General features: G+C 48.8%; 1 protein-coding gene across 1 annotated transcript in view; it reads left to right on the top strand.

Annotated features, from left to right (window-relative positions):
• The window catches only part of Itga11 (integrin subunit alpha 11), a 116097-nt gene that overhangs the window by 8343 nt on the left and 86033 nt on the right, over positions 1-21721 (top strand). Inside the window, exon 2 of the mRNA XM_027925963.3 lies at positions 17992-18103. Within this exon, the coding sequence (XP_027781764.3) occupies positions 17992-18103 (112 nt within the window). The remainder of the gene's footprint in view (positions 1-17991; positions 18104-21721) is intronic.

The raw sequence follows: 21721 nt of genomic DNA, 5'->3' as shown, positions 1-21721 counted from the left end.
ACCCCCAACACACACCCCTGCCCCCAGCCTGGCCCCCCACCACCCTTGGTTTGACACAGTGGAAACCTAGGTATATAATGACCTCCTAGGCAAGAAGTGAGGGTGGAGCAGAAGTTTCAAAAGCCTCATTTCCCACACAACGTAGTGATTCAGACATCAACCATACTCTGCAGAACGTAGCCATGTTATTTAGTGCCCAAGAAGGAGCTGGGAGTGCCTGGAGAAGATGGCAGGGGCTGAACATAGACCAATCTCTGGGAGCTATCTGACGAGAGCCATCTATGGTGCATTAGGATATGACATGAACCCTCATTTCACAGATGGAAACACTGGGTCTGAGCCCCAAAGGGTCATATTGACACAGGCTTTCAATATTGGCCTTGATGCTTATTAAGTGTGGGACTTTGGACAAGTGACTTCCCTCTTTGGATTGTGTCATGAAAATCCCAATGCTACCTTGTTATCCTGCCTTGTAGGTTTAGTATGAAAAACTGGAAATACTACCCAATAACAAAATGTCTGGCAGCAATGGAATGCTCAATGAATGTTAATAGCAACATTGGCTAACCCAGAAGTTCAGTCACTGAGCGAGATCTCCCAGGTGGTAGAGTCACAGCTTTGGATGCAAACCAGGCCATCGGACTCCAGAGACTGTGATTCTGAGAGGTCAGATGACGGCTGCTAATCCAGACAGCCAGAACCCAGAACTCAGAGCTTATTATCTCAAAGGCCATCTTCTTCCATGATATTTTGTTGTTGCTTATTTGGGTTTTGTTGTTGTTGTTGTTTTGTTCTGTTTAATATTTTTTAGTTGTCAATGGACCTATATTATTTTTATTTCTTTACATGTGGTGCTGAGAATCGAACCCAGTGCCTCACACGTACTAGGCAAGTGCTCTGCGACTGAGCCACCATCCCAGCCCTTGTTTTGTTTTTTGTGGTGCTGGGAGTCAAACCCAGGGCCTCACGCTTTCTGAGCAAGCACTCTCCAGCCCAAAGCCGTCTTCTGCCTGCACACAACTCTGGCTCTACCTGTGGAGCCCGTGGTGCTTTCATTTAATGGTTTTCTTTAAGTGAACCTTAAATCAACTCAAAATCTTCACAGAACCTCATCCTAAGCAATAATTGCTGGAAAAACCTAGGATTTGATTTGCTTATAATTTTAAAACTCCTGTGTAATCAAGTTGTCATGTTCACACTTAATCAACCTAAACTCCTCTCTCCATGGAGACACGAGGTTCCTTGTGCCTCCCAGGAAGGACAAATTTCCTGCAGCTCTTAGCGCCCAGAAGGGAAGTGCTGTGTGGGTCAGATATGACTGGGGGACTCCTTAGGAGACAGACCTGGTTTGGTCAAGGTCTCCTCAAGGGCCAGCTGCTCCCTGGGAACCCACTGAGGAGCCCTCAGGGAAGCTGGCAGGTGTCCAGGCAGAGGAGGGTCCCTTTTCTCCTGCGCTGGGCCCAGGTGAGGGTAAGGCCCAGGAGCATTTCCCTGCCACCAAGCAGCCAGGTCCCTGGCTGTTTCTGGCAGCTGCCTGGGTAGACAGTGGCCCCACTAGACTGGTCTCCATTGCTGGGCATAGACAGGGAAGGGGAGCCTTCCCAGGGTGCCCACTCGTGAAGACAAAGGGGGATTTTACATGGAACCTGAGGGGCATCCAAATCTGTTGCTCTTACAAAAGACAAAGAAACCCCCAACCCCCTCCCTAACAAATATTTTGAAGTGAGTGGAAGTGGGGAGGAACTTGCTGCTTTTCTTCTCTCTGGCAACTCTAGAAAGGAAAGCCCTCCTGGACCTCTGTCAGAAGAACCGTCATACGTCTGTAGACTTCTCTATCTCTCCTCATCAGCAGCACCCCTACTCTTCACAAGGCTGCCTGCCTGGATCCCTTGGATAGGGGGAACCGTTCCCTTCCTTCTCTCTTGTTTCCTCTTCCCCTGGGAATCATTGCACCTTCTTGCCCTACACACCCCTCATAAGCACTTAGTTCATGCCAGCTAGTGACTCCTCTTCAGGCCGGACTCGGCTCAGCCTGTGGGCATGAAAACCACTGCAAACTAATTCATACAGAGGAGTTCCCCATTTGACCTCTATCCCCGCCCCACAGCCTAGTGATTATCACTAGAGGCTGCTTGAAAGCAGCCATAACTCAGCCCAGGTGACCAATCCAGGCCAACCCTGAACATTACCAATGTAGAGACCAAAGCCTGGGGCTGGCCTCCACCTCTCAAGCCTAAGGTAATGGCAGAGCCTGGGAGTCAAGATGAGGACCCCGGGTCAAGCTTGGAGTCTGAACTAGAGTGAGCTTCATTCAGTCACTTCTAAAAGAAATGTTTGGCCTTTGTGTTTCCAAAGGCCCTTTGGGGGCTATGCGTCCATGCTTCCATGAACATTCCCTGAGCCAGAACTTTGCCTTTCGTACGTGAACAAGAAGTTAACAATGGGGACTCTATTTTAAAACAGTTTGCTCTGGTGCACGGGTGGACACAGTGCATGCTTGACCCATGCTCGTCCACCCATCTAAGAGGAGTCTTGGGCCTCGGGGATCCCTGAGAGGTCCAGCACCGAGCGTCTGAACATCTCAGACAGTGACCATCCATGGCTTGCAACCCTCCAATGACAGGAAACTCACCACCTCACAAGGCAGTCCATTTTCTAGCCAAGGCAGATGAACTCATGGACCTTGACACATTTAAGGACCTAACAAGGCAATAGGCAATTGAGACGGCTTTGCAACCATGAAGGACTGACCTATACTGAACACTGGAAGGACCTGTATATCCATCAGGGAACAGAACCCTGCACTCCCTAATGCCCCATCCACACCAAGCCAGGCAATGGCACCTGGTGCATCTGTGTTGAGCCCTGAGCAACCAGAAAACTCTTCCAGTGGGTGGGGTATACCACTGTAGGGCGAGCCCCACAGACTTGGAAGGGAAGGGCCCCCACGATTCCTTTTTTTAGTTTACATCCAAAGAGCAGGGTCAGACTGGCCCGGCAGTTCTCTGGGTCCTCATTACCCTACTTCCTCTCCTCCAAGGGAAAGCCCTGCCACAAATTGCATATCTTGAGCTTTGTCTTGCTTTTACTTTGCCCAAACACTTGCTAGCCTAGGGCTAATCTTGGATGCCCAGGGCTCTTGATCCATACACCCACGACAAGTGGGACACACGCTTAGGAACTGGAAAACCAAAACCAAACTTTCAGAGCTCTTTGAGCTGGTTAGTATATTCAGCTCTCTTTGAAATTTCTGTAGCCAGGATCAGAGTAGGCAGGGCTGCCTCGTACCGCTCTATAGGTTGTACACTGCATACCTTACATCACTACAACATAAACAGCACCCTCTGCAGTTGGTGTAATACAGAGACCCTAGCAGTGAGAGAGTAAAGTTTTAAAGATGATAAAAGTGTACATACATGGACTTCTTGGAAACCTACAACAGGACTTAGGGATAGGGCAACTAGTTTAGTGTGTGCCTTTTCAGATAAGGAAACTGAGGGCCAGGATGAGGAAGAAACTGGCTCAAAGTTGCAAAGCAAGTTAGAAGCCATGCTGGAATTAGAACTAGGGCTTCTGAAGCCAAATTCAGTCCCTCTCTGAGACTCTAAGTATCACACTCCCGTTCAACCCTTAGTTGTCAGGTTAAGAGTCTTAAAGGTCTGAACACTCGTATTCATTTTTTGCTGTCTCTTTTACAAATGTATATTGATCACTTACTATGTGTTAAGCACTGTTCCACGTGCTGAGGATAAAGTGGGAACACTTTAGAAAGAGTCCCTTCCAGGGGAGCACTGGTAAATGCTTAACAACAGATTCTGGCCCTTGGGATAGAGTGGAAAGAGTTCTTATTTATAGGATTTGACAGTTTCCCAGGTGTAAATCCTCTCCTCAGGGTCAATTTCAAGCTACCAGTGTGACCCCATCAGCTCCCGTGAGCAGGCCTCAGCACACGCTGGTCCTCTCCCTGTGTGACTTAAACCCCAGTGAGAGAGGAGACAGAGTTCAAGTGAGCAAAGAGGTCTCACAACCACCTGTCACTATTTTAAATTGTAAAAATAAAAGAGAAGATGCCGTGAGGAGGAATAGTGGGTTCTCCATCCTGGCTAGGACATTAACACTGGAGGGTGAGGGGAAACCAGCTGAGCCAAGATCTCGGGGAAGAGTGTCCTGGGCAAAGGGAGCAGCAGTGCGGAGGTCTGGAGGTGGGAAAAGAGCTTGGTGTGTCCGAGCTGCGGAGAGGAGGGTAGCAATGGTGACACTCGAGGGGTAGAGGAGAAGGCAGGTCCTGCAGCACCGGGCGAGCCTGGGGAAGGATCCGGGATCTACTCGAGATGCCATGAGGACTCCAAAGGTGATAAGCAAGAAAATGTCACCATCTGAGGGGCCTTTTAAAAAAATCATTCTGGCTGCTGCAAAGGGCAGAGCGAAATTAGAATTGAGCACCCATACAGAAGACTTGCCAAAATCTAGGTCCAAAATGACAATGACTGGGTCTAAGGGATGACAAAGGAGATGGAGGAGAGTGGCCACGCTGGAGAGGACCTGAGGGGTGAAACCTGCAGGATTGCTGGTGGGAAGTTGAGTCACGGAAGTCTTTCTGAGCCTCTGACTTGCCAAGGGGAGGTGGGAACGCCACTTCCCAGCATGGGGAGGCTGGGAGAGAGACAAGTTTGGAAAAGAAAACCCTGGGTTCCTTCCTGGACAAGTGAAAATGCCCCACAGGCAGCTAGACAATGGCTACTGGGGCTCCCAAAGCAGCCTGAGTTAGCCTGGGGCGGAAGGGGGTTCTCAAGAATCTGGGCCACTTTGACGTTGGAGGGGGTAGAGGGGAGGTGGGAGGCACCAGCCCAAGGTCTAGCACTGTTGGCCAGAGCCTTCTGCAGGGGCATATCTGTGGTCACAACTCTTAAGACCAATTTTCCATCCAACCTGGGATATGTGTGTGTATGTGTGTGTGTGTGTGTGGACATAGGTGTGTTTTAGTTGATCAAGACTTGATTGTACTTTAAATGAGTACAGTGCAGAGATTTCTAATGTTTATTTGGGTATTTTTATTTCCTTCATAGTAGTTCTTGAACGCTTGAGGAAGAAGCTCCATTCCTACGGAGAGAAAAGGATAAATGATATAAGACAGAAAAGTATATTAGCTTTCATAAAACTGTGACTTTAGTCCTGAAGGAGGTGATTCATGTGTCCTCTGAAGGCATGAGATGGTTCTCCAGGACTGGGAGGAAAACTATGTTAATTATAGCCAATTTCAGTTTGCTGTTTTCAATTTTCAGGCCTGTTTTCCATGATCTTGACATCTGCTTAACCAGCACTTTGGCAAACTACCGATTTCTAAAAAAAATGAGAAGGGCCTCCATGGCTCTCACCAGCACTTGCTATTTCTCTCTGGATGCTTCCATGAGTGCCTCTATTTCAGCCTGCATACCACGGGCCCTCAAAGGGGTTTGGTCTCCTCCACGGCCCAGTGAAGGTGTCCCCACTGTCACATAGGTTGATTGTTTCTGACTTAGAGAATTCTTCCTTATCTAGATAGAGCTTCAAGTGCTTTGGAGATTGGAGGAAGGCCATCGTGATAATAGTAGCAAACATAGTTTCTTTAGCACAGAGGATGACATGGAGGGAATGGTACAGGGAACGGTGAGTTTCTGTTGAGATGACTGTCTTAGAGGAGAGAGGTAGGCAGGCAAGGCAGGGTCCTCTGAGGTCACACCAAGGCCTGGCTGGAGAGGAAGGGGGCTGCACTGATGGAGGGCAGTGGGTGAAGGGCAGGCCGCCCTGTGTCTCTCCACTCAAGTCCTTCCTGGATGAAGATGAAGTGAACTTGGTGAGCTCGTGCCAGGCAGCACATCCTTTACCAATTTCAAAATGCCATTAAGGCCACCGGAGTCTTCAGAACTCTTGGCTAAAGTGGACCTAGCAATCATCCAGTGAGGATGCTCAGCCCCCTCATCACCCCCAGGAGAGAGCTTTCTGATTCCTGATGGGTTCTTTTTTCACACACTTAACATTCAAGAGGCCGTGCAAATGCATCTAGATCCAGGGCCCTTCCTCCTGGGGAAGGCAGACACTGTGGCCACAGCCTCCCATGAAGCAGACCTTGCTTCTAACCGCTGGCGCACGCAGAGCCACTTGCTGCCAGAAGCAGCAGTGGGTGTGGACTGGGACCTGCTGTTTCCCCAATGAGCTAATCTCCCTGAGAATCAAGGGTGTGCGAGGTGACGCCTTTCCATGGGGCGTCCTTGCTGCCTCCCCCTTCTCCCTTCCTTCCCTGGCGAGGCCTAGCCAGTCTCCCATGGAAGCCACCCTCTGCCCCTTGATGGGGACTGTCAGGAGAAATCAGTGCTGCCGCTCTCCTCCCTGTGGGTCTCCTCCACACTGCGTAATCCCTGGGCTCTGTGCCTGTGTGCGCACTCAGGCCAGTGTCTCCTGGGGCAGAGTTCCGACCTGCCCTGCATGAAGGCCAGAAAGCCAGGGGTCTGAGACAAGGCTCTAGCTGCTTCTTCACCAGCTGCAACAGCGGGAAGAGGAGGAAGGACAGTGGTTGGCTGGTGACGTCAGTGGTGGGGGGAATGGGAAGCAGGATGGACTCCATGGTTTTCTTCAGAGAAGACGGCAGCAGGATAAAGCCCACGAGCAGAGGGCAGTCACTGGGTCAAGAAGTCAGATACTTCTGTGTGAGTGACAGAAGTGAGAACACAGGTGGGCTTTTACAAGAGTGAAGGGAGCGCATCCCCTTCCTTAGAAGACCCAAGAGCGGGCAAATTTGCTCTCAAGTAAAAGAGGGCATCTGGGCTAGATGTGACAAGTGGCTGGTGTCACCAGGCTGGCTCCCCTAAACACAGCCTCTGATTCTAACAGAAAGGCCGGGCCGGCTGGTGCTAAATCACTGTGGGGCTGGGGGACAGCTTACCTTCAGAAGTGGCTTGAAGCTGAGGACACTTGTGTTGGACCAACTGCTGGAGGGAGGTGGGGTATGTTCCCGGTCCTGGAGGCAATCGGATGGAGTCTCGGATGGAGTCTCGCTGGGGAAGCACCACCTGCTCACCCACGGTTTATAAGCTCCTCCCCTCAGAGGGAGATGAACTTGGAAATGAATCCAGAGGAAAAAGAGAACACAGACTTAGGACATCCGAACTGTGAACATTTTTAGACCACCAGGGAGACTGATGACCAGAAAGGGGAAGTATCTTGTTCAAGGTCACACAGCCAGTAAGTGGCAGAACCCAGGAGAAAAACCCAGTTTCCTGATGCCCAGCCTAGTTCTTACCACAGCAGTCTTAGCATCTAAGAGGTGGGTACCATATATCCATGTCCCCGTTTCTGAGTCCTAGAACCAGCTGTCTTAAAGTCAGGAGTCTACCCTTTGGCCTTTGACAGCCATATTTCCCCATCTCCCCTAAGTTCTCCCATTCCTAGAAGACCCCAAGGAGACAGATCCTTGGTCATTCCAATGCCACATAGTCCTGTCATCAAGGAGTCAGAATATACAGCCTGAGGTCCCACAAATTTTTTTAACTAAGAGGGTCTAAGGGAAACCAGGAGGACCTTCTGCCCATTGCCCTAAATCTCATTGAGATTTTAGCAGCACAGTCCAGCCCCAGGGCTGGGCAGGGCTTTCTGTGGAAAGGTGATCACATTCCTGGACACTCACCAAGATCTCTGTCTTCCTGACATCTGATGTGTCCAGAAGCCCCAGCCAGAGACAGAAGGCCCCACAGCCAAGTCCCCAGGGTGCAAATGAGGGACGGGGAGCTGAGGCCTGGAGGGTGCAAAGCATTAGAAGATGATTTTCTCTAATTCTTTCCTTTGGCTCCGGAATGCAAAATATTATCATTTTTGCCTGGAGATTTCCCTTCCCAAATGTACTTGGCTCTGGCCAGCATCGAGATGAGTTTGCATTCTTCCCCGCTGCCTGGGCTCCAATTCTAAATTGTTTGCGGAGACTCAAGACAGATGCTCTTGTGCTGACAACTGGAAGTCAGCTGTGTGTTTGTCCAAAGAACCTACTGATGTGTGCCAGGGCTGCACCTTGGGTGTCAGAGGCCGAATCTCTCATTTTCCAGATGGGAATATGGGGCCCCCGAGAGGCCCAGGGACTCCCCAGGCGCACAAGTCAAGTTGATGGCACGGCCGACATTAGAACTGAGATCATCCCTGTCCCAACTTCTCTTGGCTTCACTTCAGACTCCGCTGACTTAACCACCTGTCTGTTGGCCCCAGCACGGCTGCAGACTCTGAAGACCACAAGTCATATCGTACCCCGTGGGGTGGCCCCACCACCCAGCATGCAACCTGGAGCACCCAGACCCAAAAGACGATGACGGGAGTGAAGTCATACCACAGGACTGATGGGGAAGACAGAGGGTCATGAGGAACCACTGGCGACCTTGGACAACTCCCATCTTTCTCTGGACCTTAGTTTTCCCCCTTAGGGCACCGAGGTCTTCAACTCAATAGAGCGGTTCTCAAACTGTATTCCAAGAATCCCTAAATTTCCAAGGAAAGTGTCCTAGATTTGCTCCTGGGGCTGGGAACCTGCTACTTGTTCCTGCTTCCACCCTCAGCATCAACCTTTTGTGTCCACTTGGGATTCGCTGAGAAAAACAAAGTTTAGGGGCCAATAAAGTATTTGATCTCTAAGATCTTTGCTTACTCATAAAAGTAAAATCTAATAACTTCCCTGATAATATCTGTTGTGTGCTGCCTTCAACCCAGTGGTAACGGATCTTGCCCCTGTCCCATGGTGACTAGAAAGGAAGAAAATGAGGTGGAGGAAGCCCTGGTGCTGTGCTCCAGAGCCCAGTGTCCACAGAGGGCGGTTAGGTCTGGCAGTTTGGGTCGGCATCTGCATCTGCCACTCCCCGGATGGGGAAGGACAGCCCAGCTATTGGGAAGGACAGCCCAGAGCTGAGGTAGGGACAAGCTATGAGTGGTGCTGGGCCACACTGCTCCCTGACAGGTTGGGGGCAGGCCCAGTGGGGCCTAAAGTCGAGTCTCCTCAGGGAGATGCTGAGAAAGGAATGTCTGGGCTACTCCCCAGAAATTGTGAGTCCCCCAGATTCCCCAGCGTTCCTTCTCCCTGTATCTTTGTCCAGATACTGTGAAATCGCTCCTCCTCCTCCCTTCTAGTCCAGCATTGAAGAGCTAGGCTGCATCGGTTAACAATTGCTGTGGTCATGCCCAGCCCTTTGGGTTTTTTTTTATCTTGAGTCAGCGTCTCTCTGAGTTGCAGAGGCTGGCCTTGGACTTACCATCCTCCTGCCTCAGCCTTCCAAGTGGCTGGGATTACTAGCATGCACCACCGAGCACAGTCCTTACCCTGCCTCTTCAGTGGCAAAAACTGTAGTGACGTGGCAAAGGGTGCAGAGAGAAAAGTGAGGAATTGGAACTCATGGTGTAACCTGGGGCAGACCACGTGGCTCTGACACCTACTAGATGTGTGACTTGGGGCAAGTGATGGAATCTCTGTGCCTCACTTTGAAAATAGGTGTCATGAGAATATCTGCCTCTTAGGACTGCTGTAAAGACAAATGAGTTAATACTTCTGACTCCCTTGTAGGGGTGTGCAGAGGGTTTATTGGTGGTGGTTGTTTAGCAGAGCTGCAATTTCTACTCTAAATCAGCACATTTTACTGAGGACCTCCTGTGCCTGGGTCCTGGAGTGGAAATAAAGAGAGAAATAAAATCCAGTCGCTGTCTCACTCTGCTCAGAGTTCTGGGATAGATGGGTATGTTTAGTGCGGTCACTGAACCAGGATCCTCTAAACACGCTCATGCGGACATAGAGGCAGAGCTGCTGCCCCTGAGAGGCCCACAATCCACTGCCATTTCCCCATCAGCCAAGTAGCTAGCTGTGGGGAGGAACTGTACATTCCTCACCCGCCTGGGACTTCCAAGGTCAGGGTCAGATGCCCACCAGCCTGCAAGCCTCCCGGAGCCAGTGCCGGATCCCAGGGTCTCCTCCGAGGAGGAGTCCCTGCTTCTCCCCAGGGCTGGAGAGCTCCCTGAGCTACCGTACCTCCTCTCTGGGGGAGTCCTCTTCTCTCAACTGGCTAGAAGCCCCCTGCTTAGAGGACCAGGTTCCCCCATCCTTTCTGCAAAATCTCACTAGTGCTGGTTAAAGGAGCCCAGACTAGGGCCTTGGCCTCCAGCCATGCCCCCCACCCCCACCCCAATCTTGGCTTTGCTTCCTCAGGTGCCCATCTTTGAAACAGTGCCTCCTGGGTAAAGAGAAGCCTGGCTGGCAACAGGGCAAGGACCATCAGGTTTTCGTTATTTGCTTGGGCAAAAGGGCAGCAGTGCAGATGGTGCAGATCAGCCAGGCATCTAAAGCTCATCTCTTTCTTGCTTTGGAATGCGCTGTGTGTTTCCAGAGCTGCAGGAAGTTCACTGTGCCCATCTTTTTGCTTAGGGTGTGTCTGAATCCTTTCTCCCTATCCCCCTTCTGTCTGTGATTCACATTCAGATGTGGAGATTCTTGAGACCCAAGTAAAACTGGGAAGAGAGAGACAGCACCAGAGAATTTTGGTGAAATTTCCAGCCTCCTTCATCTACCCCTGCACCCAACATACCAGGAAAATGGAAGCTCAGGGCGACCCAGACAGCACAGGGGAGGGCCCAGAGATCCAGGTGAGGTCCTGGCTGTGGAGACTGAGATGCCCACAGCTAGGGGTCACCCAGTGACTTCCTCTTGCTGTCAACTCAAAGCCTGTGCTTCATCCTGACATCCAGGGCCCAGGGGACTCTGGCTCCATCCTGCTTCACCTAGTCTCCCTGTTCTACCTCTTGTAATCAGGGATCCGTCTGATTCTACCAAGCAGGGGCTGAGGAACCCAAGTAAATTGGGAAGAGGGAGATAGTACCAGAGACCTAGGGTGGGTGGGTTTTCAATGATGCTCAGATTGAGGTCCTCACCTCAGTGAGGCCACTGAGGTGAAGATTCGGGAACTGGGGTGGGGTGAGTGGCTCCCTGGGAAAGGGAGGCTCATCAATGGGGTACTTCATGGCTCAGGACAGATGAGGACTTGGGGTGCACACTGACACTTCCTAGCTTTGTGACCTTGGCCGCATGCCTACCTTTGCACCTCAATTTCCTCACCTTAAAATGAGAATAATAATATTCTACTTCCAGAGACTATTGTAAGGAGAAAATAAACTTGGAACGGAGCCTGGTACATAATAAATGCTCTGCACATGTGTTACTTTTATGATTGTTATCAAGGTGTAGGGGACAGTTAGTACCTAAGGCAGAGGACCAGGGTGTGAACTAAGGCAGGAAGAAGCCACCAGGTACTGGTTCTGAGAACAGGTTCTCAGAAGGTGTGAAATTCAGCAAGCAAGTCTACCTGTATCTTCTGGACACAGGACAAAGATAAAAGGCCACTCAAGGATGTGCCCTGAACACGCCCAGTAAGAGAAGGTGGGAGGTGGGGAAGCCACTATAATCCAGGGCAGAGCCACAGAGGCTCCGCAGAGTTCACAGGGAGGGCCATGCAGCCCTGGGAGGGGGTCCCACCGTGGCAGAGGTGTCATCAGCCTTGAAGTGTGAGGAGGAAAGGAAGACCTGCGGGCATGGTGAACAGCTGGGCAAAGACACTGAGGTGGCCGAGGACAGGGCTCTGAGCTGCCTCAGCTCAGTCCTAATGGGGAGGCAGGTGTGATCACATCAGCACACAGGCTGCGGACCATTACCAGCTGTGATAGAGAGAGGACACCAGTTACCTGCTGGTGATGAGACCGTCATACAAGATCCCATGCCACCAAGGTGTCAGGAAGGCCTCCCAGAGCAGGCGGGAGGATGCGACATTTGTGCTTAGGTTTGGTGATAAAAGTTCTTCAGAGGTTCACACAGGAGGGCATGTGCAAAGGCCCCAAGGCAGAAGAGAGGGTGCATCTGGGACACAGACCTGTGACCTCGTGACTGGGCTGCAGAAGTCAGAAGGAAATGCAAGGCCTCGGGACCTTGTGGAAGATTCTGGACTTTCTCCCAAGATCCTTAGAGAGTTATTTAGGAGGAAGAGGAGGGGAGGAGTGTGGATGGACTGTCCCAGGGCAGGCATTTAGCAGACACTTCTACAGCTAGCCTGGAGCCACCAGGTGACGGTGCTGTGGTCCCATGCTGGCGCTCCCTCACTCTTGGGCCCATGACCGCCCAGATGCTGGGAGCTGGTGACCCCACCTTCACCTGCGGCCAGTGCTTTTGAGAATTCTGAGCCCCCAGTGATGTTCAAGCCCAAGGCTATGGCTCCAGCCCCTCTTGGGATGAACTGATGCTTTATTTAAAAACCCAGATAAGATTCTGAGAAAGGGAGCAGCAGCTGATGTAACTTTGGCCACCGTCCACCGGAGAGCAGCCCAGGAATTGTGGTTTTTCCCCCTCTGTCATCAATCTCGAGGGCAGAGAAGTGGCAAGCAGCCCAGCCAGGCTCCTAGCGCCTCTGCAATTGGCCTGTTGATTCCCATCAAAAACAACTTTGTTTTGTTTTGTTGGCATTCGGGGGGCCATAAATCTCTGAGAAAAGTACATTCCCCAAGTATGAAAACCATGGCCATCAGAGAAGGCCAGAGATCTTGTTGGGAGCCAGGGTCAGAGACGGACTTGACGTCATTTTGAGGAAATCCATCCTCTGGTTGGTTTGGTTTGGTGAGAAGCACATGCCCAGTGGAGTCTGGGGAGGAAGCCAGCACTTTGTAACTTAATGCTCTTCCTGTGGCCAGATTTCACTAATCCTGTCCCCAGGGAGGTAGGGGTAGGGACACTGGGGTGTGACGGGACCAGTCCTAGACAGAGCCCCTAGTGAAGGTACCCAGCTCCCACCAAGGGATGTATCACAAGGAGCCCCGCTGGGTGCTGAGGCAGGAAGGCGGGGGCCTCATCACTGAAAAGAATCTTCTCTCCTCCGCCCCCCGGGGTCTTTCCTACAAATAGCTGAGCTCCCAAGAGGGCGGCCCAGCACCCTGACACCCCATGGTATTTAATGGTGTTCCCAGCTGACCTGTTCCCTACTGAGTGATTGATGAAATTTAATTGATTGGTGTAAAATTAGAGGTTAGACACCTAGAAGAAGATGTGGGTGACGTCAGTGCTCATATACATTCTTTTCCTGTCCCTTTTCCTTGATGGCCGGAGACAGTGTTCCAGCAAATGAAGAAGCTGGTCTCTAATTATTAACTGAACCCATGAACGGGAGCTGAGATACCTCAGTGAGAATGCAGCAGTCTGGTGGCCCTTAGAGGACAGAAAATGTTATAAAATATCAGCCATGTGGCTGGGCACAGTGTCACACACCTGTAATCCCAGCAGCTCAGGAGGCTGAGGCAGGAGGATCACAAGTTCAAAGCCAGCCTCAGCAATTGTGAGGTGCTAAGCAACTCAGTGAGACCCTAAATAAAATACAAAATAGGGCTGGAGATGTGGCTCAGTGGTCGAGTGCCCCAAGTTCAATCCCTGTATCCCCCCCCCAAAAAAAATCAGCCATGTGACAATAAACAAGTAAATGATTTGTTTGTTGTGTAGATTTGTTAAAAAATAAATATGCAGCATGTCTGTAATAAGTGCTCTGAGGACAAGTACAGCAGAGCCAGGGGACAGCGGGTAGGGTGGCCTGGTGACGGATAGGCTGGCATGGAAACAGAGACCTTAATAACTGGATGGAGGGGTGTGTGGTTCATGGGAGGAAGAGTGATGCAGACAGGGGAACAGGACAAAGGCTGGACAGAGAATGGGTGTGACACAGTCGAGGGACAGCAAGAGCGGCTGTGTGGCTGGAGCTAAGGGATAGAGGGGACAGGGTAGGAAAAGAGTGGGAGGGGAGTGAGGAGGGCCTTGAGAAAGAAGTTTGGCTTTAGCTGTGAGGGAGGTGGGAAATGGATGGATGAAGGGGGTGGAGCTGGGGAGTGACAGTTTCTGACAGGTCGTGGAAGGGTCCCTCTGGCCTTGGTTGCACAAGAAGCACTAATAGAGGACACAGGATGGAGAAGTCCCCAAAGATACAATGCATGACTTCACCTTCACCGGCCCCCACTCTGCAGTCCTAAAGGGACGGGTGGTCTGGCTTTCCTGATGGCCACATCTGCCTCCCTCTTTTTCTGCTCCACCTCTGCCTACTGTGCTCAGAAGCAGGAAGGGAAAGGCCTAGTCTCCAGAGGGCTCCAGAGAGCCAGATGAAGTGTTGCCCCACAACCAGGCCTGTTACATGTGGGCATGGGTTGTGTGTGTGTGTGTGTGGTGTCATGCATGTGTGTATCTGTTCACCCCTGGAACAAAATTTGAGAGAGGGTGAGTTTTTCTCTGGAACTTCTTTGACCCCTACATGCCCACCAGTCTCCCAGGTCTGCATAGGTGACCCTGGTGTCTCTCTCCTCTGTGCCATGCTCTCACAGGTTAGAGACCTGTGCTCTTTCACCTCTGACCCCTACCCTCACTCCATGCTCACCTGCCCCCAGTCCCCTTTCCCAAGACTGCCTCCTGCTGGCCAGACCGAGAAGTCCATGCATGGCACGGGTTTTGTAAAGAAGGCACCAATGGACCAGCATAGTCCTCTTCCCTCCCACTTTGAGGTGAGGATCCTCTCCCACTCCAGGACCATAACACTAAATCCATGCGTTGTGTCAGATTAGGAATGGTGAAGTCAAGTTTGACAGATACATGATGGCACTGTCATCTCCTGTATCCGCAGCAGGTACTACTTATGAATCACACCACTCTTGCCCCTGAGCCCAGACTTAACCTCAGAATCTTTCCTTTTTTTTTTTCATGTTTTTATTGGTGCACTACAGTTGTGCATAGCAGCAGGATTCATTCACTTATGCACCTGATACAACAGTATAATTTGGTCAATTTCATTCCCTAATATTTCCCTTTACCCTCCACTGCTCCCTTCCCCTGGTCTCTTTCCTCGACTTTACTGATCTCCCTTCAATTCTCATGAGAGCCCCACCTAACTTTTTTCCTTTTTCCTCTCTAAAGAAAACATATGACCCTTAACTTTCTGAGTCTGGCTTATTTTGCTTAACATAGCACTCTCAAGTGCCGTCCATTTTCCTCCAAATGACAAAATTTCTTTCTTCTTTATGTCTGAATCAAACTCCAGTGTGTATGTACACCACATTTTCTTTATCTGCTCATCCACTGATAGAAACCTGAGCTGGTTCCATAGTTTGGCTATTGTGAATTGTGCTGCTCCAAACATGGGTGTGCAGATATGGCTAGAGTATGCTGACTTGAATTCCTTAGAATGGTCATATGGTGGTTCAGTGCCTAGGCTTTTGAGGAACCTCCATAGTGATTGTACTAATTTACAATCCCACCAACACTGTAAAAGTGCTCCTATTCCCATGCCCTCCTCTCCCTCATCGATTATTACTTGTACTCTTGATGTCTGCCATTCTAATTGGAGATGAAATCTCAGTGTCGTTTTGACTTGCATTTTTCTAATTGCTAAATACGTTGAACATTTTTTCACATATTGGTTGGCCATCTGTATTTCTTCTGGAAAGTGTCTGTTTAGTTCATTTGCCCATTTATTAATTGGGTTACTTGTTTTCTGGTGCTAAGCTTTTTGAATTCTGTATATATTATGGACATTAATCCTCTGTCAGAGAATAGCTAGCAAAGATTTTCTCCCCTTCTGTAGGCTCTCTCTTCACATTCTTAGTCATTTCCTTTGCTGTGTGGAAGCTTTGTGACTGGATGCCATTCCATTTATTAATTCTTGGTATTATTTCTTGAGCTTTAGGAGTCCTAATGAAGAAGTCACCTGAGCCTATATCCTGGGGCGCTGACCCCATGTTTTCTTCAGCAGTTGTGTAGTTTCTGGTCTAATTCCTAGAACTTTGATCCATTATGAGTTGACTTTTTGCAGGGTGAGAGATAGGGATCGAGTCTCATTCTTCTTCATACGGATAACAAGTTTTCCCAGCACCATTTGTTTAAGTCTGTCAAGGATCAGATGACTGCAGATGTGTGGGTTTTCTGGAATCTTTCTTAACTCCCTGCTCCCAACAGTTCTAACAATTGGCCTGGGTAAGTGGGATAACACGTATCTGACATCCCTACTCCAAGGTCTTCCCGTTTTCCCCGCTGGGGGACTTTAATTCTATGACTTCAGTGATAGAACTTGGGGGGCCTCTATCAGCTTGCTGGGAAGTAAAAGGAAGAGTGGGAGACACCACTTGTTTCCACAGAACAGGCCCTGTTCAAGTGGGCGTCCTAGGCCTTGACCCCCAAGCACCCAGACCAGGGGCCAGTGCCCAGGGAAGAATGCAGGGAGGTGCTCAGCAGGGACGAGCCTCAGCTTCAGAGTCTCCCCGCCCCCGACCTGGCGGGCTGTGGGACCTAGAGCAGGTCAGCTAACCTCCCTCACCCTGGTCTTTCCCTGTGCCGCCCACCCCACTGGGAGATGAAAGGGTAATACCTGTGAGTGTTCTTTGAAATTTATAGTGTTCTACATGTGAAAGGGGTGGAAATGAGAAAAGTCTTATTCTCCAGATTCACTTCACTAATCTCAAAGTCTTGGCTGATGGCAAGTTCCCACCCCTTAAGTCCCATGGATCCCCAGTTTGGTGATCCTGTGAATACTGACAGCCAGGCAGAGGTGTGGCCTGGATGAGTGGCAGGCCAGCCACATCCTGAAAATGCCTTGTGCAGAAAGGAGTTCCTGAGCAGGCATCCAAGGTCCTAGTTCTAATGTGTCCCCGGATCCACTATGCCCCTGGACAAACCTCTTGGCCTCTCTGGTGCTGTGCCATGTGCTTCTGCCTGGATAGATCCTGTTCATTCTCCCAAGGTCCTATGAGGGTAAAGGAAGACAGATAGGAGGACACTCAGAAAACCAAAGTGCCATCCTAGTTGGTTTTCTGTTTCAAATGACAAAGTACCTTAGACTAGGTGACTTATAAAGAAAAGAGGTTTATTAGCTCAGAGTTCTAGAGGTCTGAGAGCTGGTGCCAACATCAGCTTGGCTTCTGCTTAGGGCTCAAGGTGGATGGCAACACAGGGAGCAACACAGGGTGGAAGCTTTGCTAGCCTGGCCAGTGGGCATGTGCAGAAGAGGCAAAACATCAGGCGTAAAGTTGCTTCAGGACGACTCGCTCTAGAGACAACTAATCCAGTCCTGTGAGACCCAACCCAGTCTTGTGAGACCTATTCCAGTGTCTCAAGAAAGTCATGAAGCAATTCTGTCTTTGATGACCTAACTCTCTCCTAAAGGTCCCATCACCTCTCAACACTGTTACATTGAGAAGCAGTTTTCAGCTTGACTTTGGTGCAGACAGATGACCTCCCAACCACAGCACAGTCATATTCAGGCTCCACACAGTCTTCCCCCAAGAAAGAATCAATTAAGTCAGCATTGACTTAACCAATTAAGGAGGACCCTGGAGGCCAAGGCAAAAGGATTGTGGGACTTTCTGTCCACTTTCCCTCCACTTCCCCAGCCAGGCAGTGGCCCTGCTAAAGCCAGACAGAGCCTTGCACATTGATTCAGAAGGAGGTGGTCAGCCAGCAGAGCTGGACCCAGGCTGGAGCAGGTGGTGGGAAGTCCCTGACTCATTAGCAGGCAGACATGAGAGAAAGGAGAAAGAGAGAGGAGGGAAAGTAGAAGGGGAAGAAGCAAATTTGGAGGACGGAAGGGGTGACGGAGGAGGAGGGGAGCTATCCGTGCCCCCATCAGACCAGACGGTCTCTGAGAGAGAAACTTGGTCTTCCATTCAGTCTTTGTCCCCCCAGAGTAAGACTTAGGCCTCCTCTATCAGTTACAGGCTCCTCCAGTGCAGGTGCTGGGCCTCACCCATCAGACTGGGGGCTCTCTCAGGCGGGAACTTTGTCACTACCTCATACAAGGGCTCCTCAAAGACAGGGAACCCACTGGCTTCACAGCCAAGACCCTCTAAAATAGATGACTCACCAGTGGATCTTGAAACACCCCTGGGGCCCTGTGTTCACCTGCCTGATGCCCCTGTTCTCTCCCTTCCCCCACCCAGGGTTCACAGCCACCTTCAACATGGACACCAGGAAGCCCCGGGTCATCGCTGGCTCCAGGACTGCTTTCTTTGGCTACACGGTGCAGCAGCATGACATCAGTGGCAAGAAGTGGTGAGTGAGAGCTGCTGCCCACGCCCAGCCCTGTACCATTGCCCGCCCAGCGCCCTCTACCCTACTCCGAACCTCAGCGGCTGCCCAGCCTGACCTCACTCTCTAGGGTCAATGACTTGACTTCTTGTCCCACCAGGTCAGAGGCTGATCAGCTCTGCCCTGACCACGAGATCTGGAGCATTCAGTTTCTCAGGTCTCTGTCTTCTTGTCTACGAAATGGGAATGAACGGCTCCTCACATTCTAGGTCATGTGACAAACGGTGGCAGGCACCTGGGGACCAAGAACTTACCCCCTCGCATCCTGCCTCAGGGACTCACTCTCATCAGTGGGGGCAGCATCTCTGCTCCTGTCTCCTTGGAGAGCCGTTGGGGGTCTCTGGAGAGATCTCTGTGTGTTCACAACCCAGACAGGGCAACAGTGAGACGGAGAGAAGTAACCTGAGACCAAGAGACAGCAGGACCAGAAAGACCCCAGGACCCCTCAGACTAGGGGCCATCAGGGGGAGGGAAGGATCCACTTCCAAATTTCAAATCACTTTATTGCAGCATATTTTACCATATAATTCACTCAATTTGAGTCTGCAAGTCAATGATTTTTTTAGTAAATTTACCAACTTGTACCATAATGACACAAATCAGATAGAATATTTTCACGACCCTAAGAAGATCCTTCATGCACATTTACTGTTAATTGCCCTTCTCCTCCCAGGTTGGTCTGTAGTTGACAGAAGGCAAAGCTTTCCTTCCTTCCTGGGATGGAAAGGGCCAGGCCTTGGTGTTACCCTTTTTGAAGCCTGTATTAGTCCATTTTCTGCTGCAATACCAAAGTACCTGAGGTTGGGGACCTTGTAAAGAAAAGTTGCCTGCTGAGCTCATGGTTTTAGAAGCTGAATCCAAGGTCAGGTTGGTCTCCTTGGTTCGGCCTCTGGTGAGGGCCTCCCGATTGATGGCGTCCCCATGGTGGGAGCATTGCAGAAGGGATCACACAGCATGACAGGAAGCCAGGCTCACTCTTATATTGAACACTCCTTATCTCCAGAACTCACTCACTCTGAAAAGCTAGTATTAATCCCTTCCAAGGGGGATGCCCCAGTGACCTAATTACCTTGCGCTAGGCTCCCTTCCTTGGAAGTTCCACGTTGCCAACACTGCCACACTGGGACCAAGCTGCCAGCATGTGAACCTCTGGGGGGTGAACCACATCCAAACCATAGCAAAGCCCCTTCAGGGGGACCACCCAAACACTCATGATGAATGTTCTAGATATGGAACATTTCCTGCACCCCACCCCTAGGCTGTGTCCCTCTGGGTAACCACTCTTCTGACTCCTCTCACCATAGATTTCCTTTGCTATCTTGAACTTCACATAGATGATATCATATCCGTTTATATTTGGCCTCTTTTACTCAATATTGCGTCTGTGAGGTTTAACGTGTTGCCGAATATATGATATATACTTCACATTCTTCATTCTTATGTATTCCATTGTTACTGTACCATAATTTATTTATTTACTCTGCTACTAATGGGTATTTGGGTTGTTTCCATTTGGGGTTATTTCTGATGGAGTTGCTATAGCCTTCTCATTGGTGGACATGTGTCCTCATTTTTATTGTATATAGACTCAGTGTTGGATTTGCGTAGATAAAGGGTAGGTATATGATCAACTTTAGGAGGATATGGCAGGTACTTTTTTTTTTTCCAAAGTAGCTTGCCAATTTAAACTCTATCTAGGAAAACAAGAGAGTTCTAGTTGTTCTGCAGCCTCACTAACCCATGGCATTGGCAGTCATTTTAATTTTAGCTAGGCCAGTGGTGTGAAATGGTATCTCACCTGGATTCTGTTTGCATTTCTTTATTTACTGATGTTGTTGAACAACTTCTTATAGATCTATTGGCCATTTTGATATTTGCTTTTGTGAAGTGTCTGATGAGGTGTTTTGATCCTCTTTAAAGTTGTGTTATATACCTTTTTCTTTTTGATTTATAGAAGTTTATATACTCTCTGTACAAATCCTTTGTCAGAGAGAGGCATTGAAAATATCTCTTCCTGCTATGGAGCTTGCTTTTTCATTTTCTTAATGGTATCTTCAGATGAACAGAAGTTCTTAACTTCACTGAAGTTAAGTCTATCAATCTTTTTATGCTTAGTGTTTTTCATAGGTCCCATTTAAATTTTTTTTTTTTTTGCCTCTCCTCAAATCATAGATATACTGCTCTGTTTTCTTCTAGAAGTTTGATGTGTTTGCTTTCACACTTAGGTCAATGATTCATCTCAAATGAATTTTTTGTGGAAGGTGCAAGATAATTTAAGTCAATTGTTTTTGTTCTCCCCATATTGATGTCCAATAGGTCTGGCACCATTTGCTAAAAGATCATTTTCCCCCCTGAATTCTAGTGTTGTGTTTGTTTAAAATGGATGACCATGTATATGTGGGTCTATTTTTTTTATTCCCCTCCATTCTATTTGTCTATTTATCTAAATAGTGCACCAGTGAAAGACCGCTTTGTTACTGTAGCTTTAAAATAAGTCTTAAAGCCAGGTATATGAATTCTCTGCACTTGTTTTTCTTTGACAAGATTATTTTAGCCATGCCAGGTCCAGTATACTCCATAGAATTTTAGAATCAGCATGTCATTTTTTCCCAGTAAAATTTGCTAAGATTTATAGATAAATAAAATCTTCACAGAACTGAATCTTCTGATCCACAAACCTATATCCCTTCATGTATTCATTGTTTAGAAATTTCTCTCAATAGTGCTTTGAAATTTTCAGCGTGAAAGTCTTGAATATCTTTTGCTACATTAATTCCTACACATTTTATGCTATTAAAAATGAAACATTCTTATTTTCTAGTACATAAAAATAAAACCACATTTTTATATAATGACATTTTAGCTCACAACTTTACCAAGCCATCTATTATTTCTGTTAGCTTGCTTGTGGGTTTTTTGGATTCTCTGTGTACACAATCATATCCTATGAAATAATTACAGTTTCATTTTTTCCTTTTCTATATACCTTCACTTCCTGCCTAATTGCAATGTCCAGAACCTTCAGAACAAGGTTGAATAGAAGTGGTGACCCTGAACGTTCTTCTCCAGTATTTCATGATTAAATGAAATCTGAACTACAAAGTAGTCACTTATTTATTGTAGAAACCTTCAGATTGAAGATGTTTTCTTCTACTCCTGGTTTTCTGAGGTTGGATTTTCAAACATTGTGAACAGTGTTGACGTGTATCAGATGCTTTTTCTATAACAATTGATATTATCTGGTTCTTTATTCTGTTAATATGGTTCATCACATTGGTTGGTTGAGTGGGGGATTTTTTGGTTTGGGGGTAAATGTGTGCACGTGTGTGTTTTGCTTTGTTTTCAGTGTTAAATCAAATTTGCATTCCTGGGGTAAGCTTTGCTTGTTCACCATGTATTTTTCTTATTATTCTTGGGGATTTGTTTCTATGAGACATTTGTTTCTATTTTGTTTCATGAGGTATATTGGCCTGTAAATCTTCTTTTCTGTAATGTGTTTATCATGTTTCGGCATTGCAATTATTCAGACTTCATAAAATGTGTTGAAAAGTGTTCTCACTTTCACTATTCCCTGGTAGAACA

Source organism: Marmota flaviventris, chromosome 2 (assembly GCF_047511675.1).
Source record: "Marmota flaviventris isolate mMarFla1 chromosome 2, mMarFla1.hap1, whole genome shotgun sequence".
In the NCBI taxonomy this organism is placed as follows: domain Eukaryota; kingdom Metazoa; phylum Chordata; class Mammalia; order Rodentia; family Sciuridae; genus Marmota; species Marmota flaviventris.
The sequence above is the reverse complement of the archived record's forward strand: the minus strand, read 5'-3'. Positions and strand labels throughout refer to the sequence as shown.